Source organism: Chenopodium album, chromosome 9, assembly GCF_948465745.1.
Source record: "Chenopodium album chromosome 9, dcCheAlbu1.1, whole genome shotgun sequence".
Classification (NCBI taxonomy): domain Eukaryota; kingdom Viridiplantae; phylum Streptophyta; class Magnoliopsida; order Caryophyllales; family Amaranthaceae; genus Chenopodium; species Chenopodium album.
This window is the reverse complement of record NC_137842.1, coordinates 68,505,760-68,528,395: the sequence shown is the minus strand read 5'-3', so window position 1 is coordinate 68,528,395 and position 22,636 is coordinate 68,505,760. Positions and strand designations below refer to the sequence as shown.

At 34.5% G+C, this 22,636-nt stretch overlaps 3 protein-coding genes and 1 long non-coding RNA gene across 4 annotated transcripts; 2 read left to right on the top strand and 2 right to left on the bottom strand.

The window, feature by feature from the left end:
* Positions 1-696: 696 nt before the first annotated feature.
* Positions 697-1,047, bottom strand: LOC145558063 (uncharacterized). The gene has a single exon (XM_081619213.1). The coding sequence runs from the start codon at positions 1,045-1,047 to the stop codon at positions 697-699; it is 351 nt and encodes a 116-aa protein (XP_081475339.1).
* Positions 1,048-1,101: 54 nt separating this feature from the next.
* LOC145558062 (aspartic proteinase nepenthesin-2-like) lies at positions 1,102-2,860 on the bottom strand. The gene is made up of 2 exons (XM_081619212.1): positions 2,158-2,860; positions 1,102-1,451 (listed from the first exon to the last, which is right to left on the bottom strand). The coding sequence occupies exons 1-2, from the start codon at positions 2,858-2,860 to the stop codon at positions 1,102-1,104; spliced, it is 1,053 nt and encodes a 350-aa protein (XP_081475338.1).
* A 4,060-nt stretch (positions 2,861-6,920) lies between these two features.
* LOC145558972 (caffeoyl-CoA O-methyltransferase 5-like) lies at positions 6,921-9,902 on the top strand. Its single transcript, XM_081620352.1, has 5 exons — positions 6,921-7,107; positions 7,199-7,278; positions 7,425-7,569; positions 7,753-7,884; positions 9,409-9,902. Exons 1-5 carry the CDS (start codon positions 6,982-6,984, stop codon positions 9,700-9,702), a joined length of 777 nt encoding a protein of 258 aa, XP_081476478.1. The 5' UTR covers positions 6,921-6,981; the 3' UTR covers positions 9,703-9,902.
* Positions 9,903-16,133: 6,231 nt separating this feature from the next.
* LOC145560333 (uncharacterized) lies at positions 16,134-18,232 on the top strand. Its single transcript, XR_014093129.1, has 3 exons — positions 16,134-16,306; positions 16,797-16,917; positions 17,950-18,232. It is a non-coding gene; the product is annotated as an uncharacterized LOC145560333 (long non-coding RNA).
* Positions 18,233-22,636: the final 4,404 nt, after the last annotated feature.

Below are 22,636 nucleotides of genomic sequence, written 5' to 3'. Positions count from 1 at the left end.
TTTTTTTCCTTCAAAAAGCATCTCATTCATTCAATTAAAGGCTTGATCAGTTGTCTAAAAAAAAAAGGCTTGATTAGTAGTTTAAGGACCTGTTCTCATTGACTGAACTGAACTGAACTGAAATGAATATTTTATAAGAGAAGGAAATTAGGAGCTGAACTGAACTGGGCTGAGCTAAACTAAACTGAACTGAATTTCAAGTATGAGAACAAGACCTAAATTATCAAAGTTGTATATTAACAAATACACAAATCAAAGTGGGATAATGTTTAGCCAAGTTAAATAAAGTTTACCATGGCATCAAAGATTCAAAGGCACCAAGCCACCTTTAGTACTCAGGCCCATTTAATACGCTGTCTTACGTATGAGTGGGAGTGTAAAAATTTAGGCCCATGTGAAAATTCAAACATTGACACCAAACTAAATACTCAAGAGTTGACTCATTACATACTTCGTACTTGATACTATAACATAAATTCCAAAATTCATATCTATAATAATGTTCAACTCTATTAATTTGTATAGTATATATCAATCATTAATCACCATATCATTGATTAGCTAGCCAATCAAATAATGCATGATAAGTAATAAGTAAAGAAAATAAAGAAGACATTGAAGCAAATATTCAGCAATGAATTATTCTTGCTATATTAACAATTATAATTTACTAGCTACATTAGGTAATATCAAGTATCAACGACCTTGGGAGCAATCCTCGTTTCCAAATTGTAGTTGCTTATTTGGAATATCATATATTATACGATGATCTACTTGGTGGTCAGATCCTAATATGCTTAAACCACCAGCATCTTGTGTACTTTCACCAATAGTCAAGCAATGTAAGCCAAAACCACTTTCGTCATCAAAAAAAGTAAATACTACATCAGGACTCATTAAGAATTTTGCATTATTAGCAAACAACCATGTAACCCAAGGAAGTAGTACGGTTGGCGGACCACGTACACGTCTATAACAAAGGTCGTACCCTGCGTTATGAATTCTAGGATCATCAAATCTTACCACATTTGTGTTACTAGATTCCATATGTGCTGCTACCTCATCTTTGAAGACACGGTAGGCCTCCGTGGTTAGACGACTTTAAGGTGTGCCTGTGTCGATGATGCATCCTCCATTTCCGTCTTCCTTAATATCAAACACGCCACTAGGAAGTACAAGGTCCTTGTTACCTACCCTAATGCCGCGGAGGTCTAAGTAATAGTAAGAAGGTTGTTTTGGATTTTGTAACATTGGGACGGTACTAAGCGTTGATACGGGTGGTCTAACATCGTCTCCAAATCGAAGGTACATTGGTGGCACAGTGCCTTTTTGAAACTTTTGTAAGCAATATGAGAATTTTCCCTTAACTAGACTCTCTGCTTGTTTTATGAAGCCCAAGTCGCCTAAACTCATTCCAAATATTCCACTAACCTTATTGTTTTCATCATCACCTGCATTACAACACAAATGGTATCTCAAATTATTTATATGTCAAAGTTAAATAGACAATAATTGCTTTTAACATGCATAACCTTCGCGTATCAAGAAAATAAACTTTTATTATTTGTTTCAATCAATTCAATTCAATTGGTGTTTAATTTGATTTTCAATAAATGACTTTATGATGTTTATAATGTTACCATGTTAATCAAAGAAATGATATGTAGGAGATCAGAAAAATCAAAATGACCATGACAAAGGCCAAAAAGGTATAATCAAATGACTTTATGATGTTTATATGTTACCATATTAAGACTATAAATTACTATGTTTTCAACAGAGAATTACTGTAACTTGTATATATGCTAATTTTGAATAATTATATTTGATTATAAAATTATACGTAGTATTTTAGAAAGTAATAAAAATAAAAAGATAAAATGATTTGACATTTGTCACATTTGGTTTCGCTTTTAATATAAAGTTATTGATTGATTAATTGATTTTGGCATTGTGGGAGTGAGGGATAGCTCAAGTGGTTAGAGCTTCCCTCCCGATCCTAGGTGGTCCTGGGATTGATTCTCACCCCCGCCCATGTGGCTCTCTAAACACCGAAAAAAAAATTTGATTTTGGCATAGTATACCATGTTTTAGAAGTAGTGTACCTTCTTAAAATTTAAAAAAATTATAAATAAAAAATAATAATGGTATTGATACCTTCACTAAAGCCTTGCATGTCGATACCGCAACCAAAAATAGCTTCGTCCAGGGCTAGAAGATCAGGGTCAGACTCGAGGTAAAATGTTTCACGAGCCGCAATGGCGACAACGACGCTACCATCTCCATACCGCCGCGACAACCTACAAGTATTGTCCACACATTCTCCGGTAGGAGGACACTCGGAGCAAGGGAGTTGACTATAACTTTGAGATTGACTTGCAGGATAATAGGGAATTATTTGATGAAAGCAATTTACACAATTTTCACATTGAGTCCAAGTTAAGCCACTTGCAGTATCAATTCCTAAATAAATATATTGAAATTTTGAAGAATCATCAAATGTGCCAATTCCCAATTGAACATAGTGAATATAATCATCTATTCTCATTGGTAGTCGTACTACATCATCATTAGGGTTTATAGTTTTGTCACTGCTTTTATTATTACCTAGTCTCGCAAGTGACTTGAGTCTACGGTTGGACAATCGAATGTGTTCCTTCCTTCGCGTCGCGTCTGTAAGGTTTGCTCGATACAAAGGTGACTCAGGAGAGTCTCGATGAATTAGCCTAAGGCTAAAACCTCTGTGAATGTGGGTGGTAGTATTGTTGTTAATAGTAGCATGGATATTTTGAAAAAGATTACCTAGGAAAAGTAGGATAGTAATTAGTGAAAAATAAGCTAAACCTTTTGGATTAGCCATTGAAGCTAAGCTAGTTTGTTGAAAGAAAATGTACTAGTGCAAAAAATTGGTGAAATATGTATGATTATAATTTTCATATACATACTACTACTTTATATACCATGTATCCATATTATGATTATTTTACTTATAATTGCTGTAATAATCTTTTATTGTGTAGAATTCCTTCTAAATTTATTTGGTGAAATCTTCATTCTTTAATATTTTCTATCCTGAGGGAGGGATCATTTTTTTTTTTTGGATAACAATCTTTCTTTAATAGGTGATGGTCCTACTTTATTTCTTACAATTACATTTTCAAATTCTTTGAACTTTTCATCTCCCCTACTTCCGGTTTTCCACCTCTATGAATTTAATATTCATTGATGAAAATTTTCTTTACTTTTAGAATCGATCACATCATAATCTTTTTACAAATTTAGAATGTTTCTTCAAAAAAAAAAAAATTAAACTATAACGGTAATAATGACGGGACGAGCAAAATTGACCGAAAAACCGAAAACCCAATTCATAACCAATCCAAAAATTAGTGTACACTTTGATCCGAAATGGACTTGGCTTTGGCCCAGCTCAACCCAAAGCTCGATCCGAAATGGGCCATCTATTTTGTATAGACTCTGTCCAGCCCATAACCCATCTATTTTGTATAGGCGCTGTCCAGCCCATAACCCATCTATTTTGTATAGGCGCTGTCCAACCCATAACCCAGTCTTGATGTAGTAGTACTGTGGTAGGTCCAATGTTCAAAATTCTAACACATGATCTTCTCTTTTCTCATCATCTCATGCATTAGTTAGTAGTAGAACTTTGCATTTGTCTTCACTTAAAAATTCGCCTACAACTGTTTTATAAGGGCTTGTTTACTTTAACTTAATTTCAATTCAGTTTAGCTTCAATCTGTTCAGTTCAGTTTAGTTCAGCTCAGCTCTTAATTTCCTTCTCTCATAAAATATTTATTTCACCTCTATTCAGTCTAGTTCAGTTTAATTCAGCTCCAATCAGTTTGGTTAAGTCAAGTTTTAATCAGTTTAGTTTAGTTCAGTTCAACTCAGTTCAGTAAATGTGAACAAGCCCTAAGGGCCTGTTCTCATTGACTGAAGTGAAGTGAATATTTTATAAGAGAAGGATTTTAGGAGCTGTACTGAACTGAGTTGAGCTGAATTGAACTGAAAATAAACGTATGAGAACAGGTCCTAAGTCATGTGAAAAATCTTCCCTGTCTTTCAAGCAATCAAAATTATGAATTGATTTTTGTTTTTAAAAATAAATTCCAAAACCCCCTTATTTTACCCCTTTGTGAGATCAGAGGGCTGTTATGCCACTTGGTACAATGCATTAGAAAAGTAGGGGTGAGCATGGGACGGGTACCCGTACCGTTAGTACTAACGGTTCGGGTACCCGATAACCAAAATTACTAAAAGTGATACCCATAACCGGAACCGATAAGTTCGGGTACCCGGATTTTCGGATCGGTTATCGGGTACCCAATAAGATATCCAATAATGATAATTAAACTTAATTATGTAGTTATTATGATATAATTTACAACTAATTAAAAACAATACCATATGATCTTGACCAAATTATTAATAATATTACTAATCCTTGATATTATAAAGTGATTATGAAGTAAAGTAAAAGTTTAGATTTATATTAATAGATTTAAGTAGGGAAAAAAAGCAAAAAAAAAAATGCTTATCGGATCGGATCGGGTAACCGTTAATTTTAAAATGATACCCATAACCATAACCGATAAAAAAATATCGGAACGGGTACCCGAACCGTTATGGTTATCGGGATCAGGTACCCTAATTTTCGGAATGGTTACGGATCGGTTTTTTGGGTTTTCGGTTTTTCGGGTAGTTTTGCTCAGCCCTATAGAAAAGTTCCGGTCTTGATCATGCAAGGTTGCTAACACTTACTGGATCCTCCAATTAGGTTAACCCGGCCCTTGAGCTCTCGCAAGTCCTCCAGCTAAGGTTTAAGTAAATGTTGTGGGAGTTAATCGTGTAACAACATTGTAGAGTAAGTATAGGCCACACTTGGTATAGTCCTTACCAAATTATTTTTTTGTTTCTATTTATAATGTTATTTTTGATTTTATACTTTTTTTTTTTTAATAAATATTGTTATTATTCTAGCGAGATTTTCGATGGAGAAATAGGGAAAGAGAAAAGAGCATATTTATTACTATATCGTTATTGTTAATTTATATTGTTATTGTTGTTTTTATACTATTTTCGCCTCCTGGTATGGTCCATACCTGGTAGTGGTCCATCACGCCTCCAATATTGTATAATTTTGCCAACTAAACAACGTGTATCATATAGCTTCTAAAGGCTAAATCGACTCATAGTTTAAGATAATTAATACGATGAGTAACATCATAAATATGTAGACGAAGGAAAGTTAAGAGGGAATGAAGTAGGACTAAAGTCAAGATCAAAGTGGAAAGGAGATCATATGTTAGGCCGACAGGGAGTTGGTAAATGGTTGGTAAGGCAAGAGGACCAGGCCTTTTTTTTGTTCTATGGAAAGAGTTGGTGGCCACCTTCTACGGATTTTTTTTTTTTTATACAAGTACTTTTTTTTTTTTTGCACGTATATTCATTTTTATTTGCAATTTTCATTGCCTTACAATATTTTGGTACGGCGGATATTGTTTGGTCAATTGTAGGCTGCGCTGCTTAATATTTTCCCTATTATAATTTTCTATTTTTCTCTTTTTAAATTTTGTAAATTATATTCATTAGAATTGCAAATAAGTATTGAAAAAAAGGAGTAAAATAGACGTCACAGATGTAAAAAAAAAAAAATTTTAAAAAAATTACCACACTAAAACAATGACTCATGAGACCAAAAATGATACCCCTATAAATTGAAGCAAGTAAGTTATTTGCTTAATTCTTTGACTATTTTGATTGTTCATATTTTGACTTTAATTCTTTAATTCCCAGTGGCTTGCAATTTGCAAAGTTAAAATTTTAAATGGTTGATTGTCTAGTTGTTTGCAATATTGTTTTGATGAATATTTCTTTGGAGGATAGTATGTTGTGTAAGTCTTAGCTTCTTAATAGGAGATTATTCTACATGGATCATTTTATATATGGTTTACTGTACCTATGATAAATACATTTTACATAAATATAGTTGTGTATAGTAGTTGTTAAAATTGATATTGCCACAAGTCAATGCATTTTATTTGGAACGGATGATTCAATAGATAGCTTTGAGAATTTAATTTTAAAATAATGTCTTCATGAAAAGATTAGAGAGTAGTAGTAGTATATACTCTGTATTTCAGTTGTTTTTCTAAAGTATACTTCGTAATGAATTATTATATAGTACAGAGTAATATAAAACAACTTGAAAGACTTACACATATACGGAGTAATTATTTTCACATTTATGATGATATAAGCCCATTATATGAATTTTGAACTTAATTTTTTTTAAGGAAGAACTTATTTTCTTAAAATAAGGTGAATAAAATAAATAAATCCTCCGTAAATAATACAGTACAAATTACAATGTATACTAGGAGATAAAATTTATTTAATTGTCTTTTCTAGTAATAGTTCAACATCTTCTTTTGTTTGTTTTGCAGTTGTCAAATAAATAAAATAATTCTTATTATAACAAACAATGCTATTCTAGATTTATGTTCATAAAAAATATTGAGTATGTAAAGCATTTTTTTTTAATTATTTGAGTGGAAAAAATATGTCAAGTGTTAAAGATTTGTAATTTAAAAAATAAAATTCTCCATAATATTCAATTCAAGATACAAAAATATAATTGTATAAATTTTTTAGTGCATGTGACCATGTGTTGGACACTTCAAGCGAAGCTCCATGAAAATGTAATGACGTTTATCCCACCACCCCACCACATGGGTCCACCCACCTCTACTTTTCTTTTCACCAACCACAACCGGTCCAACCCTCCAATTATACCATTTCAATTAAATAAACCGGACTAACCCGGTTCATATATTCCATATATATAAGCAACGTAAGCATTTGTACACCATTAACTTCAAAAGTCATAGAGTTGATTAGCAAAATTATTTTCAAAACAAATCAAGATTAAGGCTTAAGTAAAGAGAGGAATTCGTAAAAATGGCTGATGTTGTAGTAGAGAAGCAAACCACCAATGAAAATCAACAAGAACAACAAAAAACTACAGAAATCAAGCATTCTGAAGTTGGTCATAAGAGTCTCCTTCAAAGTGATGCCCTTTATCAGGTATTAATTTCTTGATCTAAATTATAATTTCATATCATAAATTATTTTATAATATGGTTTTCATATTTGTTATTTTTTCAAATTTGTGCAGTATATTCTTGAGACTAGTGTCTACCCAAGAGAGCCAGAACCCATGAAGGAGCTTAGAGACATCACTGCCAAGCACCCATGGTATGTGTTTTACTATATCGATTTCGATCTCGATTTTATTTACTTCGGGATTTAGTTGTCACGTTACTAGTTCAAATTACACTATTATCAATGAGATCGATATTACTACGAAAAAAAATTAATATTTTATTTTGGGATTGTACCAGGAATCTTATGACAACATCTGCAGATGAAGGGCAGTTTTTGAGTATGCTTCTTAAGCTGATTAATGCAAAGAACACAATGGAAATCGGTGTTTACACTGGTTACTCTCTTCTTGCTACTGCTCTTGCTCTTCCTGAAGATGGAAAGGTAATTAATTAACAAATTAATTTACCTTATCCTAAGATTACTAAATATGAATATATTTCCTTAATCTTGTTTAATGGTTATTTTAGTGAATAATTTCAATTTTGTTTCTAATTTTAGTAGAATTATGATGATTGTATTTATGGGTGGATTCCAGATTTGGTAAAATTGATTTAATTTTTGCAGATTTTGGCAATGGATATAAACAAGGAAAATTATGAATTGGGTTTGCCAGTAATTCAAAAGGCTGGAGTTGCCCACAAAATTGATTTCAGAGAAGGTCCTGCTTTGCCTGTTCTTGACGTAATGGTCGAAGATGTAAGTATTGAGTAATGTATTTTAATTTTTTTGGATGAAACCAGATTTATTTTTGCTGCAACTGTTGTAAATCATGTGATAAAACGGATAGAAATTGATGTTTTTGGTATAATGTATGTGTCAGTTATTTTTAGAGATTAGGTGAGTCAATAAATTGGGTAGACCGATGTTAATGCGGTCAAAACTAAGTTAATGGTAGAAAATATGTTGGTAGAAGGCAAAATTAGTACTACAAGCTTGAATGTTTTATACCTTAAAGTTGGTCAAGATTCATTGATTTGGGTAATTGTACATGACATACCTTAAATGAACTCTTTCTTAAAGGTTTATTTTAGGAGATCTTTTAGCTTGACTAGATGTGGTTGAGGAAAGGGCTGATAAGGTGATCTGGTGATCATTTGACTAGCCTAGGAAGTATTTGAAATCGCTACTGCAATCACCACAACCATTTTAGGTATCACCGGAATTTTGTACCTTCACAAATACAAGTATTTAAAGTAACATGAGTACCATTGTCCAATATTATGAAATCCAATTTCCATCGTTTATCGGATAGTACAAGTGTTTGAATGTAGGAGGATGATCTAGTATGCACATACAGATTAATTACTTGCCTAATCTTGTGATTTTTTATCCGAAGTGTATAAAAATGTCACATTGTTGTTGGTTAAGACGGGGACCATGGTCTTGGTGGCCATGTATTATGCCCATCACCAAATGGAGCACTTAGAGGCATGCAGGAGTAAGTGCTCAAATACAATATGGTAATAATATAAGATTAGTGTCTAGATGTCAAGCCGTAATGATCCCGATGAGTTGTAACTTGTAAGAACACATATATACATCGCATGCACCGACTAGTTCATCCATCAAGTGGGTAGGATATTCGGTATTGTAAATTTTAAAAATTGCACATCACCTTGGTCTCTTTGGATCTATGCATTGAATCTAGTTGGAAATGTTCTTTAGTGGGGAAGAAAAAAGAGTTTTTGTTTGTTTCATGCAACTTCATGTCAAGCTTTTGGATCCATGTGTGATTATCTGGGTGTCTTTAATTGAAATGGTCAGACATCATTGTTAATTATGATCGTTTTTATTAAGCTATTTAATATCATTCACTCATAATGCATTTCGTAAACTAATACTTCTTATCATGACTTGTTGGCCTAGCTAATGTGGGGGTTGTTTAATTTATGGTGACTGAAAGGGGCTTATGTTGAATTGCTTGCTACTAAACCAAGGAGATTTTTGATCTAAATGATTAACTGTTGAGATTTAAACCACGGATCTTGAAATCTACTCTCAATAATTAAGTGATTAATTTATAACATACGTAATTTGAGGCCGAAGATATTTGTGTCTTGTCTATTCTTATCACAAGAAGTCAATAACTACTTGGTTGGCATCACTTACAAGTAACATGAACTTCCCAACCATGATAATTGCACGTTCAAACTTTGCTTTCATTTTTAATAATATGTTCTTGGTAAAGAAATTAATGATTCCATCATTTAAAATTGACAGCCAAAGAACCATGGATCATTTGATTTTGTGTTCGTGGATGCTGACAAAGACAACTACTGGAACTACCACAAGAGGTTGATTGATCTAGTGAAGATCGGAGGAGTGATCGGATATGACAACACCCTATGGAACGGATCTGTGGTTGCACCACCAGATGCTCCCATGAGGAAGTATGTTAGGTACTACAGAGACTTTGTGTTGGAGTTCAACAAATCTATCGCGGCTGATCCTAGGGTGGAGATTTGCCAACTTCCTGTGGGTGATGGAGTTACCCTGTGCCGCCGAATTAGCTAATTTGTTCCCACTCTTACAAACCAACCCTTTGGGCCTTGAGAATATTTTCAGCACTAAATGCATATTTTCTTGTTTTGATAAGTTTTTGATTTGTACCTGTATAATTTTAATCATTGTAATATGGACCAACCCGAAAAAAAAAAAAAAGAGTTGTGATACGTGGGCCTAGGCCTAATAAATGAAGGTTTCGTTATCGTTAATCAGTTGCCCTTTTGAATTTTCAACCTTAGTCAAGTGACTCAAGTGACAGAAGTGGTAATGTGGATTGTGGAATCATGTAATGAAATTAGTAGATTATTAATCATTCACCAAAAAACAGAAAAAGGTAAGTGAATCTTTATTATTCCTTTAATTCTTTTTTTTTTTTTTTTTTTTTTTTTGACAAAGATCAACTCATTAAATAAATAAAAGCATAATTACAACCTAACACTAACAACTGCAAAAACCAACCTAACACTAACAACTGCAAAAACTACCCTGTGGAAAGATACTAAGACAACACACCTAAACCTATCATCATAGAGCGCCTGCCCAAGACTAAAGGAGGAAATACGAAGAGAACCAGAGTACCAGAAAATATTCACAGCACCCCAAATACTACAGAGCCTAGCCAACCAAAAGAGTCGTACCACATCCTCAATGCGGACCGAGAGATGCCGAATTAACCATAACATTCGAGATGGACAGAAAACACCAAATAACCTTAATGCAGAAAACTGGAAGTAGCACTGGCATCGGAAAACGAGTGCACCCTGTTGCTTTGAAAAAGACCCTTGACACCATTCCACTCCTAGGGATCGAAAAGCAAAGCCGCATCCTAGGAGTCTTGGAACAAACCCAGTAGAGTCATATATTTGAACGACTCTATCATGAGAAACCATGCATTCCAATGCAGGTTCTCTTCTTGCAACCCTACCAATAGAGAGTGCAAGATAACGGAGGACTTTGCTTACCCCAAACACTAAAGATGGGGAGCCTCCTTCAAGATTTTGATTTACAGCAATGACTGACTTTGTCATCACCAAAACAAACAACAAGGGGATGATTGTATGTATGCCTATATCATCCCACAACCAAGCAACCAGGACTGTTAACAAACCGCTTCTCTCAACACCACTCTTCCCCTGCAATCTCCAAATGCAGGGGAACTTATCCAACTGCATATGAAACTTGACCCCCGGGAAAATCAAACCAGGAAAACCACTCATGCACCTAGAGAAGAAAACCCCAACATCTGATTGAGAACTCCCCTTCTCCCGAGAAACTGTAACTACCAGGGGAACAAAGACCCACCCCGAAAAGGCAACCACACGATCCACCACTCCAACTAACAAGGGATTGCCTAACCTTACAACCCCTAAAACCGACCAACAAGGCTCCAAGAAACACGACCACAGTTCAATAACCTCCATACGCAGAACAACCCTATGAAACTCTAACTCATGACCACGCAGAGAAAGAGAATTATGACAAAACAACAACCAAAGCATCAAAATACATAACGACAACATAATTGAAGGAAGACAAACTAAGAACAACAAACTAATCACAACTAACCAAAGCGAAGAAAACAAGCACACGAACATCAGGAAATTCGTGGACCAAGGGGAAAGCAACGAGAACCAAATTGAACCTCACCGGCAGAAACTAACCTTACACCAAGCCCAACTGTCACGGCCAACGCAAGAACCACCTCACTATACCGATTGGAAAAAGCAAGGAAACCCTAACCTTAACTTTACCTTTACCGCCGGGATTAACAAATTCCTTTCGACGGCGGCGTTAAGAATAGCCTTTGGTCCTTGTTTCGCTGAGCAGAACACTAGACGAGACACCACAATTGAAGAACCACCGAAGAGGACAACGAACAAACAGCTCTGCAAATCCCCTGTTGTCTTCACCAAGAGACCCCTATAAAAGAAAAAACTAAACAAAAAGGAAAGGATTACACTCGCCGGCGACGGCTAGGAGTAGAGCGCCTGTCGCCGGCGAGCAGGGGGTTGAAATGGAGAAAGCGGTGGAGGCGGTGGGAAAGAGGTGGGGGTTCGCTCTAATTGTATCAGTTTTGGCCTTACTCTTAATTAGAGAGATTATGAATACTATAAAGCGGAGGGAATAATAATTGAAGCATTTTGACCATTATTCCTTTAATTCTTGTACTATGCAGTATGTTCCAAAACAGTACGTCTTTTGTATTTGAGCATGTTCCAAAACAGTACGTCTTTTGTATTTGAGCGTCCCCTTTATAAAATTATACGGAATAATGATTTGTGGACTTACTTTGGGTACAAAAAAACAAGTTTATATAATACCCCTAAGCCCTAAAGTCAAATGTATTAAAGATTATACCTAAATACCTAATTTTAGGTGCTTACAAATGATGTACCTAAATACCTAATTTTAGGTGCTTACAAATGATTTAAGAACTTGTACTTAATAAAGAAATTTAGAAAGCATATTAGCTACATCTATATGCAATCATTGATATCACATACTCTTGATACTTGTAAGCTTGTAACCAAATGGCTTAACGATGATAAACACATCTCATATTGGAATTTTGAGCCTAGTACAAACGTTGATCACTAGATAATTGCTACTGTCAAATTGTACCCAAGAGTATGTTCATGCGTTTTTGAAAATGAATTTCTAAAAACTTGAGTTTCACCATTTCATTAACATAAGGACAAAAGAAATTGAACACTATTTTGAAGAAAAAAGAAGAAGAAATGTTTAGTTAGGCAATTACCATTTCTATATTTGAAGCAACTACTGTATCAATTTTTCAAAAATTTAGACTATACACTTTCTTATTAGAGATGGGAATGGGCCACTAGCACGAAATGGCTCGACTTGACACGAAACCATTATGAATATGGCAAGCTAGCTAGCTGTTTAATTCACTTATGTTTAATTGATGTATTCCAAAAAAATTTAGGTGGCCTGTTGACACAATACAACATGCAGGGGCAAGTTATGCATGGATTCTGTTTATAAAAAATTGGTACGAGCCTAACACAACAAAACTACTACGTATCCATAATAATAACCATTATAAAAGTGCAAAAGTAGCTACTGTAGCTTATGAATAGTAATTGTTGGTGCTATTACTTATGCGCCCTTGAATTCAATGAATTGCCAATTTTACCCTTTATTGTTTCTGCTTCTTTGGTGGTCTGGCTTTTGGCAGTTGTCTCAGTCAGTTGTCTTCTTTCTCTCTCTTAACTCTTAAGTCTTCTTCCTTCTTCTCCTCTCACTATATTTCTCTCTTCCCGTTTCTCCTCTCCCTGCTCTTACTCTCTATCTCCTCCATTGGAGCAGTTTCTGAGGTACAAAACCAAAAAAATTATGATTTAATTTTGTTTATTTCTGGTGTTCATCTCTTCTATTGGATTTTTTCCTTTTATTTGACTGATTTAATTTTTGTTTATTTCAGGGTTTTTCCCGCATTTGATTCTTACCCTTTTCTATAATCTAGATTTTTGTTTTTATTTTTTTTATTTTCTGCCTTTTTGTTGTTTTAATTAGTAAGGATTTGGGAGATTGATGATTTCATCAGGGTTTTTTTTTTTCTCCTTCGTATTACAGGTTCAGGTAATGGTAATTTGTGCGTGAAAAATAACTTCCTCGGCTTCAATGGACGGAAAAATAATCAGTGAAACCAATAATCAGTTCCGCCCCCATTTACGGCTCCCTTCCCAACAACAAAGGCCTCCTTCGAGTAGGTACTCAAAATCAGTAATTTTCACAAGCTATTGGTGCCATTTACATAGATACCCAAAATCAGTAATTGGTACTTGATTTATCTGTTTATTTGTTTAAAGAATTTTTTGGTTAATTATGGGTTATTGATTAAGGAATTATGGGTTATGTATTAAGGAATTATGGATTAATTATGCTAAAATTTTGTTAATGGCATTGGCAGAGTTGAATTTAATTTGAGTATGGAAGCAATTGATTAACACTTATCCAGCATAAATTATTTGCTTAGGAATTATTTTGTGGGTATTACATTTTTTTTTTTTTTTTTTTTTTGTGTATTTCTCAGTGTTGGTTTCTAGCTATGCTTAGGAATTATTTTTATTTCAAGTATAGTTGTTCTAATTGCATGCTATTATAATAATTTTAAAAACATATACATGTTTAATTTTCAAGGCTTATTATATATGATTTCTATTTAAAGTTGATGCAATTGAGTTAGTCTTAGTATTGAACCTTAATTTTATGAGCTTGGAGAATTTCTGCTTTATTTATCTTCTGTGCAAGTATCATGATGATTGTTGTTGTGAGTGACTATAGCGGGTAGCTGTTGTTTAACGTTGTTGCCGCTGTTATTCTGGTGTTGTCCTGTTACTGTTGTTCTGTTCGTCCAAAAATCATCGACCTGAAGTTGTTTTTAGCTCATAGTCCCTTCATCAATGTTTTAGATCTTGAAAAGTTATTCAATCTAGGCTCAAGAATTTATCGATTTGGAGTTGTGTGCTAGGAGTTATGCCTTCTGGAATTTACTGTGGTCTGCTACCATGGTTCTATCGCAGCGGGCTGTTATTGCTCATTTGATGCCTGTGTGGTGGTGTTGTGTTGAGTTGGTTGGGGTGCTAAAATGAATGCTTGGGATTCTCTTATTTATTTTTTCTTTCCTTCTTCCATTTATTTACACATTAGTTATAAAGTTAAAATGTGGCCAATTTTGATAAATGACTATTTGGATAATGACTAATTGATAATTTGCTTAAGTCATAAGGATTATTGTATATGTAAAAAATAGAGATTTGATTTCTCAGCATTCTAAAGTTAGGGGCCTTATTTATTTTTTTTGATTAAATGTCTAAGTGATTATTTTCTTAATGAAGGTTGCTAGATAATTTGCTCTGTCAAGCAGAGGAGTCAAGAATCCTCGCGTTACCATCTTGGAGCTGTTGCTTTTCGGTAAATTTTCATTTAAAAAAAAGAATACTCTAATATTTTTTTATTAAAAGATTGTATGATTTCAAAATTGAACTAATTGTTTTGAATTATCTTCAATGATTAAATCTTTATAACACACTCTTGATCCAAAATGGACAACCATGTATTACTTTATTATAAATTATAAGTAGAGTGCTCAACGATCCGTATAATTTCGTCTGTAGTTTATGTAATTATGAGCTTAAAATCTTGTATTATACTATCATTACACTGTATGCTTTTGATTAGGGATCAATACATGTTTGTTAACAGATAAAACAATGAGGTATGCTTGCAAAAACAAGAAAACTATCTCAGTATTGATCTAAGCTTGTAACATACTATTCTGTGTTAACTTTGTGGCAGAAGTTATATGATGACACTACAAGTGTGATATCAAGAATTCCTTTTCAACTAAAATATTTGGTTTTGGTTAATTGAAGTTCTGGTCTGACTCTTTCAGGTTTATACTCTAAGGTAGCAACTGCAGCTCATTGCATCAAGCATATAGCGACGACAATCATGACTTCAAATGCAACAGGTTGCTTTTCTTTATCTTGTTCTTCAGGCAAAACAAAATGTGTGCTTCAAAAAAGTTCACCGAAATGTAGTACGGAGTAATAATATTGAGCTTTGTAGCTTTTTAGCTTGTTCTTTTACACATTTTGAGATTCATTTTTTATGTCGGGAATTTTCTAGGCCCAGAATTCTATATTCTTTGTAAATTATCTTCTGATCGTGTGCTCTATATAGCTTGGTTTGATTCTTGTCAAACTGGTTGTGTTAATATGTTCTTTTGGATACATGTATAGTCTATGAATATATTCAATTTGTTTTGTTCTGGATAATTTGGAGTGGAAGTTGTTGCATGTTAAATTGTTAATTGGTTGTACATTATGCTCTGTTTTTTTTCCAATAGCTGTACATTAAGCTTTTAAGGGTGAAAGAAAGAGAGATGAGCCAGGAGGAGAGAGAGAGAGAGAGATAAGGGTCAGAAGAGAAAGAAATAGAGCAAATAAGAGAATGAGGGGCAGGGAGATCGAGAGAGATAGAGTGATAAAGAGGGGAATGAATCGGGAAAAGGAGAAGGGTCGGGAGAGAATAAGAGAGAGAGGGAGGCTTACTAAACCCTTTGAGCTATACTAGAAGAGTGGATAGGTTGGAGAAAAAAGGAACAAGAAGGTGAAGAAAGCAAGGATGAATAGAAAAGAGAAATGAGATAAGAGTGATAAAGAGAGAGATGAGTTGGGAAAGTGAGAAGGGTCGGGAGAGAATAAGAGAGAGAGAGAGGGGCTTACTAAACAATCCATAACCATTATAAAAATGCAAAACTAAATACTGTAGCTTATGAATAGTAATTTCTGGTGCTATTACATAGATGCCCTTATAATTAATGAATTTCCCTTGCTTAATCAATTGCCTTTTGTGATAGTTGTAATTGAGAGTGGGCCCCTTGCTTCTAGACCGACTTCCCTCTCTCTGTTTTCATCTCAGAAGGAAAGGGTCAGAGCATTTGATTAAGCAAGGAGAGAGAAACATAGAGAGAGAAAAATTCAGCAACTCAAGACCACCGATCATCGCTTTCGACGATGGGGCTTCGATTCTTCTCAGCGTCCGAGGTTGTGGAAGATGACTTTCCGATCGTCACATTTATCAGGTTCGATCTAGTTTCTCTCTCTTGATTTAGTTTCAAATTTTCGGGTTTGATTGTCGTGGATTTTTGCATATATGTTCCTGTTGTTTTCGATATGTTCAATGTGTATTCGAATTTTTTTGGTTGAATCTTTGTGGGTGTATTTCAGCAAAATCACTTTGTTTTTATTGGGGTTTATTTGATCGATTTGTTTTTGATTTTTTGGCTTTATTTGGTCGATTGGTTTTTGATTATTTTGGGGTTTATTTGATCGATTTGTTTTCGATTTTTTTACTTAATTTGGTCGATTGGCTTTCGATTGTTTTGGGGTTTATTTGATCGATTTGTTTTCGTTTTTTTGTCTTTATTTGTTCAATTGGTTTTTGATTATTTTAGGGTTTATTTGATCGTTTTGTTTCTGGTTTTTGGTTTTCGTTTTTTGGGTTGAATTTGAGTGACTTATCGTTCTTTTGGGTTGAATTGTTTGATTCGTAGTTGAATTGTTGATCTCTAGGTACAATTCTCTCTCTCCTTTCTCTTCTGAGGTTTCTCCTACCCTCCACTGAAGCAACTCCTGGACTTTCCACTCCATTGAAGAAGCTTGAGAGGTTATTTGATGATTCTCTGATCTCCAGGTTTGATTCTCTTTTCTTTCACTCTCGTGTTCTAATTGTTTGAATAAAGCCAAAAAATCAAAACTTTATCATATAGAAAACTTATAATCATTAATAATAATGGAAAAGAAAAGCAGTAAATTTAAAGGGATGTTTAGTGAACTAAGATGGTTTTTGCAAAAAACTTTGGTTAAACCATTTCTTCTTTTGATTATGTCTACGTTGATTTCCACGCTCCTTAGTGTGGTCACTGCAAGCGTCTCTCTCCTGAGGTACCCCACTTCATTTTTTGGATTGAATTGAATGATTATAAGTTTTCTATATGATAAAGTTTTGACTTTTGGTTAAATTGAATGATTATAAGTTTATCAGCTGATAAAGTTTTGATTTTTTTATTATATTATATGCTTTTTGGGTGATAAAGTTTTGAACTTTTGATTTTTATGCTTCTTGGATTATAAACTACTTTTGATTATAATTGTTTTCTTGGATGATAAAGTTTTGATCTTTTTGATTTGGCTTTGCAACTAGTCTGGGTTGTCTTTGGTCTTCCCTGTAATGTTGAGCCTTCACTACCAGAAGCGTGTGATAGGTTTGAGCCTTTTTCTCTTATCTGCTTACCTCATTATAAGTTAAGTGTTCTACATTGGTAAGTTTTGAGTTGCTACTTGTTGGTACATAATTGACATGCTTTGTCACTTTAGAAAGAGTAATTACCAGTGAATGTCAACATGTAAACTGATGATCCTGAAATTTCTTTTGCTAAAGTAAAGGTCTTTATATTGGCTTCTAATCCATGGATGATGATGTTTAGGAATCTAGGGCATCCCTCCCTTTCTACACATACCCCTCCACCACCACCACCACCACCACCAGTCCACCACAGTAAAATAAGTCTTGATAATGTAACCATTTGAAGTGACTTTTCAAATATTGGTACAACTCGATCTATTGGCATACACTAGAAATCAAAGTTTCTCTGATCAAAATGAAAAGTAAGTAATGCCTGATCTTTTTCCGTGCTTACTATCTCTTTTTTTTTGTTTACAACAGGCTTTGTCTTGCTTTCATGGGTAGAACATGGAGGCTGGTTCATTCATTGGGAACTCTTATCTTAAATGTCAGTCTGCATTATTTCATCTCATCAGTCATCATATTGTAGATGCTGATAGTTGGCAAAAAGCTTATGAGTGTATCTCTTGCAGTTATTAAGATACTATATTATGACTGCTGTTATGCTCTTAAACTAAGCTAAAATTTTGTAGAGTTGGTGGATTTGCACTTGCAAGTTAATGCCAAGTACATTAAGATTAAGACTTTGTTGTTGACCTTTGAACTATGCGTCTATATGTTTTCCATTTCTATACAACTATACAAGTATATATGAAATATATATTTGTAATCTTTGAACTGTATTTTTATCCGGGACAAAGGTCCTGACCATGGAACATGAATATGATTTTCAGTACCTGGTGGACTGCTGGTAGATGTAAAAACACTATGAAGTGCTAAACTTCTTTATTGTGTACTTTGTCTCTGAAGAGCTTAGTAATTTTTTATTGAACAATCGAGGACAAAATTTATAATTTTTTTGTTGTTGCTGGTTCAGGTTTTGTACTTCATTATCAGTCATTTTTTACTTGATCTCGGGTTTTTGCATATTTTATTGTTGTCCTGTTTTAATCATTTCAGGACGAGCTTAGGCAACTATGTTTTTATGCTATTTTGTTCCTTCCATTAAAGAGCATGGTGTAAAGAGATAACAAGAAGAAAGTAGCCTTCAGATTTCTGACCCATTCCCCCCCCACCCAAAAAAAGAGAAGTATAAAAACACACACTTTTGCACACCCCAGTCATAGCATCTAATTTTTTATATTTTATGTATTTATATTTATTTATTTATTTATTTTTATTTGGAGGTCCTAGATTATCCACCAATTGAAAGGTCCTCTGGTACTCCAAGAAAAGCTATACATGAGGGGTATCAAGAACAAGTTTTTTGCAAGAACCAGAGTTCACTAAACAACCCTTTAAATGTACTGTATCAGTTACAAACTCTAACAATTATAATTTTCAATAGAAGAACCACTCGAAAATTTTCTACTTTAAATAGTCTAACAAACATGTATACAATTCTTTTATATATTTTACATTTAATCCATTTTACATAACTTTAACCTCTAATATTGCATTTCCTTATTACTAATCCTTATTATCACAATTATTTTAAAATAAAGCTCTTCGATATTATTTAGGTACTCAATAAACCATATTATGTTCTGAAATAATAACTAAAGCAATAGTATACTTTTTTAAAAATCATTAAATTCTAACAAATTCTAAATAACTTCACTTATAACAATTGTTTTTCCATACATATATCTCCATAGAAACTTTATCACTATTCCTTGTTAGTGCTTACAAATTCTTGTATCCTTGCTATTACAAAACCCGAATACAACCACTAATATTACAATAACCGAACACAACTACGAATTTTACTTATCTTACAAGCTTTATCACTACCCCTTCTAACAACTTATAAATTAAAACGCCTCTATAATTACTTAACCTAAACAAAATCACGAAGACCTCAAAAAAGGAACAATTTCACGAACATACTTATCTTGCCGTTGAGGGAGCACGCGCGTGCTCCAACGACTAGTCTCTTAAAAAGTTCACCCATTTAAACACGAGATATGCTAACACGATATGAAACCTACCCAACACAGCCCGTGCCCATCTTTAGTTGCCCGGACCTTAACTATGACTCTATGAGTAGAACACAGTTTCAACTACTCCGCGAAACCTTTAATCCTTTATATACTCCTCCCCCTTTCCTGCCCTATATCTATCTCTGATTCATTCTTTTTTCCACCAACCATCACTGGAGCCCTAGAAATGTCAATTTCCAATCACAGTATACCGTCGAGTTTTACGGCCACCAAAGTATCAGCTACCATTTTACACCACCGCAATCAAACACCGGTCCAATCAGTTTCAACTGTTGTTTGCTTTCGACCGGAAACCTCCGGTTCAAGGCGGTTCATGCAACGGAAGCCAATGGTCATCTGCCGTTGGATTGAGCCTCAAAGTCAACGGCGATAGTCTTAGCTCTCAAATTCAAGCCTATTATGAAACGCTCGTATCGTTGAAGTGCGAAAAAGGTTAGTTACTTTGATTTTTGCCTTAGTTTTTTATATTTTATTTTTAGAATTTGTGGATGATTGAAGATATAGATATAATTGAATTGTGTTGTTTGATGAATTGGATGAAGAATTGATCTAATTTGAGGCACTTTTTGACCTTGTTGTCTGTGAAGCATTTTATCGAACAGTTTGTGTGCATTGGTGAAACTTAACAATTTGTGTTTAACGAGGATAGATCGGGACTTGATACAAACTATAGGCTATTTTGGTTAATTAGGATAGGATCAATCTTTTGTGGAAGGTGCAAGTGAGGAGTTATTGTATGATAGTCGATACTATGCTTCACTCATTGCATTACTCCTAAGACGTGATTCTGTTTGGTGGTCGAGTCGCTAATTAGTACAACGGATGAAAGCAGCAGAAGTTGAAGAGGTGCAGAGTGTAGGATTGCAGGTTCTTACTTGTCTTGTTGTTTGGAAGCACAGTCTTAGGGAGTGATCAGGCAATCATTTACATCATATTTTTTTTAATGATAATGCTCTTTCAATGGTTACATTGGCTGCTCTAGCTGATAATATAGCTAATGTCAGTCCCCTGAGTGTATGATGCGCTCACCTAAGCCTTATGGTCTCAGATAAAACACATCGAGGCCAATAGTCAGGCTTCTCAACTCTCAAGTCCACACTCAAGCTCACACTAAGGGGGCGTTTGGTATGAATATTGGAAATTCGGTGGAAAGGGAACAAATAAGGAGAAGAAAAGGAATCATTTATCCGTTACTTTTTCATTTCTTTGGTTTAAACACGGAAAGGAATCACTTAAGCCTAACTCTCTTTATTTTTGTTTGAGGATGGTAAGGAATTGTTACATTAGCTTTTAGAGAGGTAACAAATGGGTGGAAACCATTACCCTTAGGTAATGGTAATTGTACCCAAGCCTTCAAACCAAACACTTGGTAACGGTAATGGTTTAATTGAATCCGTTTTCAACCCTAAAATACTCTTACCAAACATGATCTAAGTGTGCTTAGGTGTAAGTAAAAGAACTTATATAGGGCCCTTGAAGAGTTGTTTTCGGCTGGCTCCACTGAATCTGGGATGATATGTTACACTATCAAAAATCTTAGAAACACTAGGGGTGGCAAGCCTGTATTGCCAAGTGGCATCAAGCAGTAAGAAATTGGCCTGCCACTTAGACTTCCTAATCATCTCGTGAAGCTACAAGTACCACTCATCATACCTAAATACCATCATACCAATCATTACGCTGCCAGGATTTGTAGCTTTTAGATGTGCATTCATCTGTGGTCATTAACTCATTATCACTTAGAATCTTTTCCATGAAGTTTTTGTAAAGATATGATTACAAGTTATACAAATTAACATACCTTATTCCATGACCATATTGGACATTATACAAGTGATACACATCAAGCTGGTAGATGGTCCGATAATTTTAGTTTTAGAGAACCATATGGTATATATAGGCCTTATTGTCTTGTTATATTGATCATCATGCTCTCGAATCAATGGGCCGATGGTGGTATATATAGTTATCCACTTTTTGGGGGCATTATGGTGACGTTTGTATTAGAAGGAGTTATAAGGTACATCCGTACATATAATGTTTGTGGTTGTTGGGTTGACATTGACATTTATAGGAAGTAAAAATTTCTATGAAGTAGGAGGAAGTGATTTTTGGCTCTAATAATCACGGGAAGATTGCAATTTCTATTATTGAATTCCACCTACAATGAGTGAATAACCCATCTGTACATTTTGATTAATAATTAATGATTCTTTAAGTTCCATTAGTGGGGTCGGCTACATGAACCAACATGAGGACTTCTCAGGAGGTCACCCATCCTCCCATCCTAGTACTACTCTCAAGAGACTCATGTCAAGCGATGTGACAAAGTTTTACACTAGGTGTCACTCCCTACCATAACCCTCCTACTTTATTCACGCTTGTGACTGGCAGCGGAAAACCCATTGGCGGAGTTGGGGAACCTCTTATTATCAAACTTTTTTCTTCAATATTTGATATTTTTATTCAATTCCATCTAAGATTCCCTGCTTCTCAACTTTGATGAAATTCTGACTTCTGATCCAAAGCGTCAAAGTGCCATTGCTAACTCATTTAGTTGATCTTCTGGTGTGTTTGTCATACTTCCAAAGCAAGTATAGTGCAACGGACTAGCGTGAAGTAATTAAATTAAATGGACGGAAGGTTGATTTGGATAGAAAAAGCTTGAAGCTTTCGTACAATCGACAATGGCTTTAGGCCATCACTCTCCAAGGACTCTCTAAAAACAATACTTTCTGTCTAATTTCTCTAGCTACTGCCCTCCTCTATTTAAACTATTACAAGTACTACACAAATGGACAAAGGCCTTAATTGCTATTTTACTACAGCTTGTCCCGTAGCTAATTTACCCATAGTAAAACTCTAACTAACACAGCCTGCTAAACAGTGGACCGTTGCTGCTATTCTATTGCCTCTGTTGTTTCTGAATCTGTCCCCTGCCGTACACTAAGGTAGCTGGTGGTGGGTGCATTGCATATAGATCACTGAATCAATTTCTTTCTCAT

What these genes read in the sequence shown, in the direction of transcription:
- LOC145558063 (XM_081619213.1), bottom strand. Translation starts at nt 1,047, where the DNA reads ATGGAATCTAGTAACACAAATGTGGTAAGATTTGATGATCCTAGAATT.
- LOC145558062 (XM_081619212.1), bottom strand. Translation starts at nt 2,860, where the DNA reads ATGGCTAATCCAAAAGGTTTAGCTTATTTTTCACTAATTACTATCCTA. An exon ending in CATGCAAGGCTTTAGTGAAG is followed by an intron (nt 1,452 to 2,157) that starts GTATCAATACCA and finishes GTTGTAATGCAG; the next exon opens with GTGATGATGAAAACAATAAG.
- LOC145558972 (XM_081620352.1), top strand. Translation starts at nt 6,982, where the DNA reads ATGGCTGATGTTGTAGTAGAGAAGCAAACCACCAATGAAAATCAACAA. An exon ending in ATCACTGCCAAGCACCCATG is followed by an intron (nt 7,279 to 7,424) that starts GTATGTGTTTTA and finishes GGATTGTACCAG; the next exon opens with GAATCTTATGACAACATCTG. An exon ending in TTGACGTAATGGTCGAAGAT is followed by an intron (nt 7,885 to 9,408) that starts GTAAGTATTGAG and finishes TAAAATTGACAG; the next exon opens with CCAAAGAACCATGGATCATT.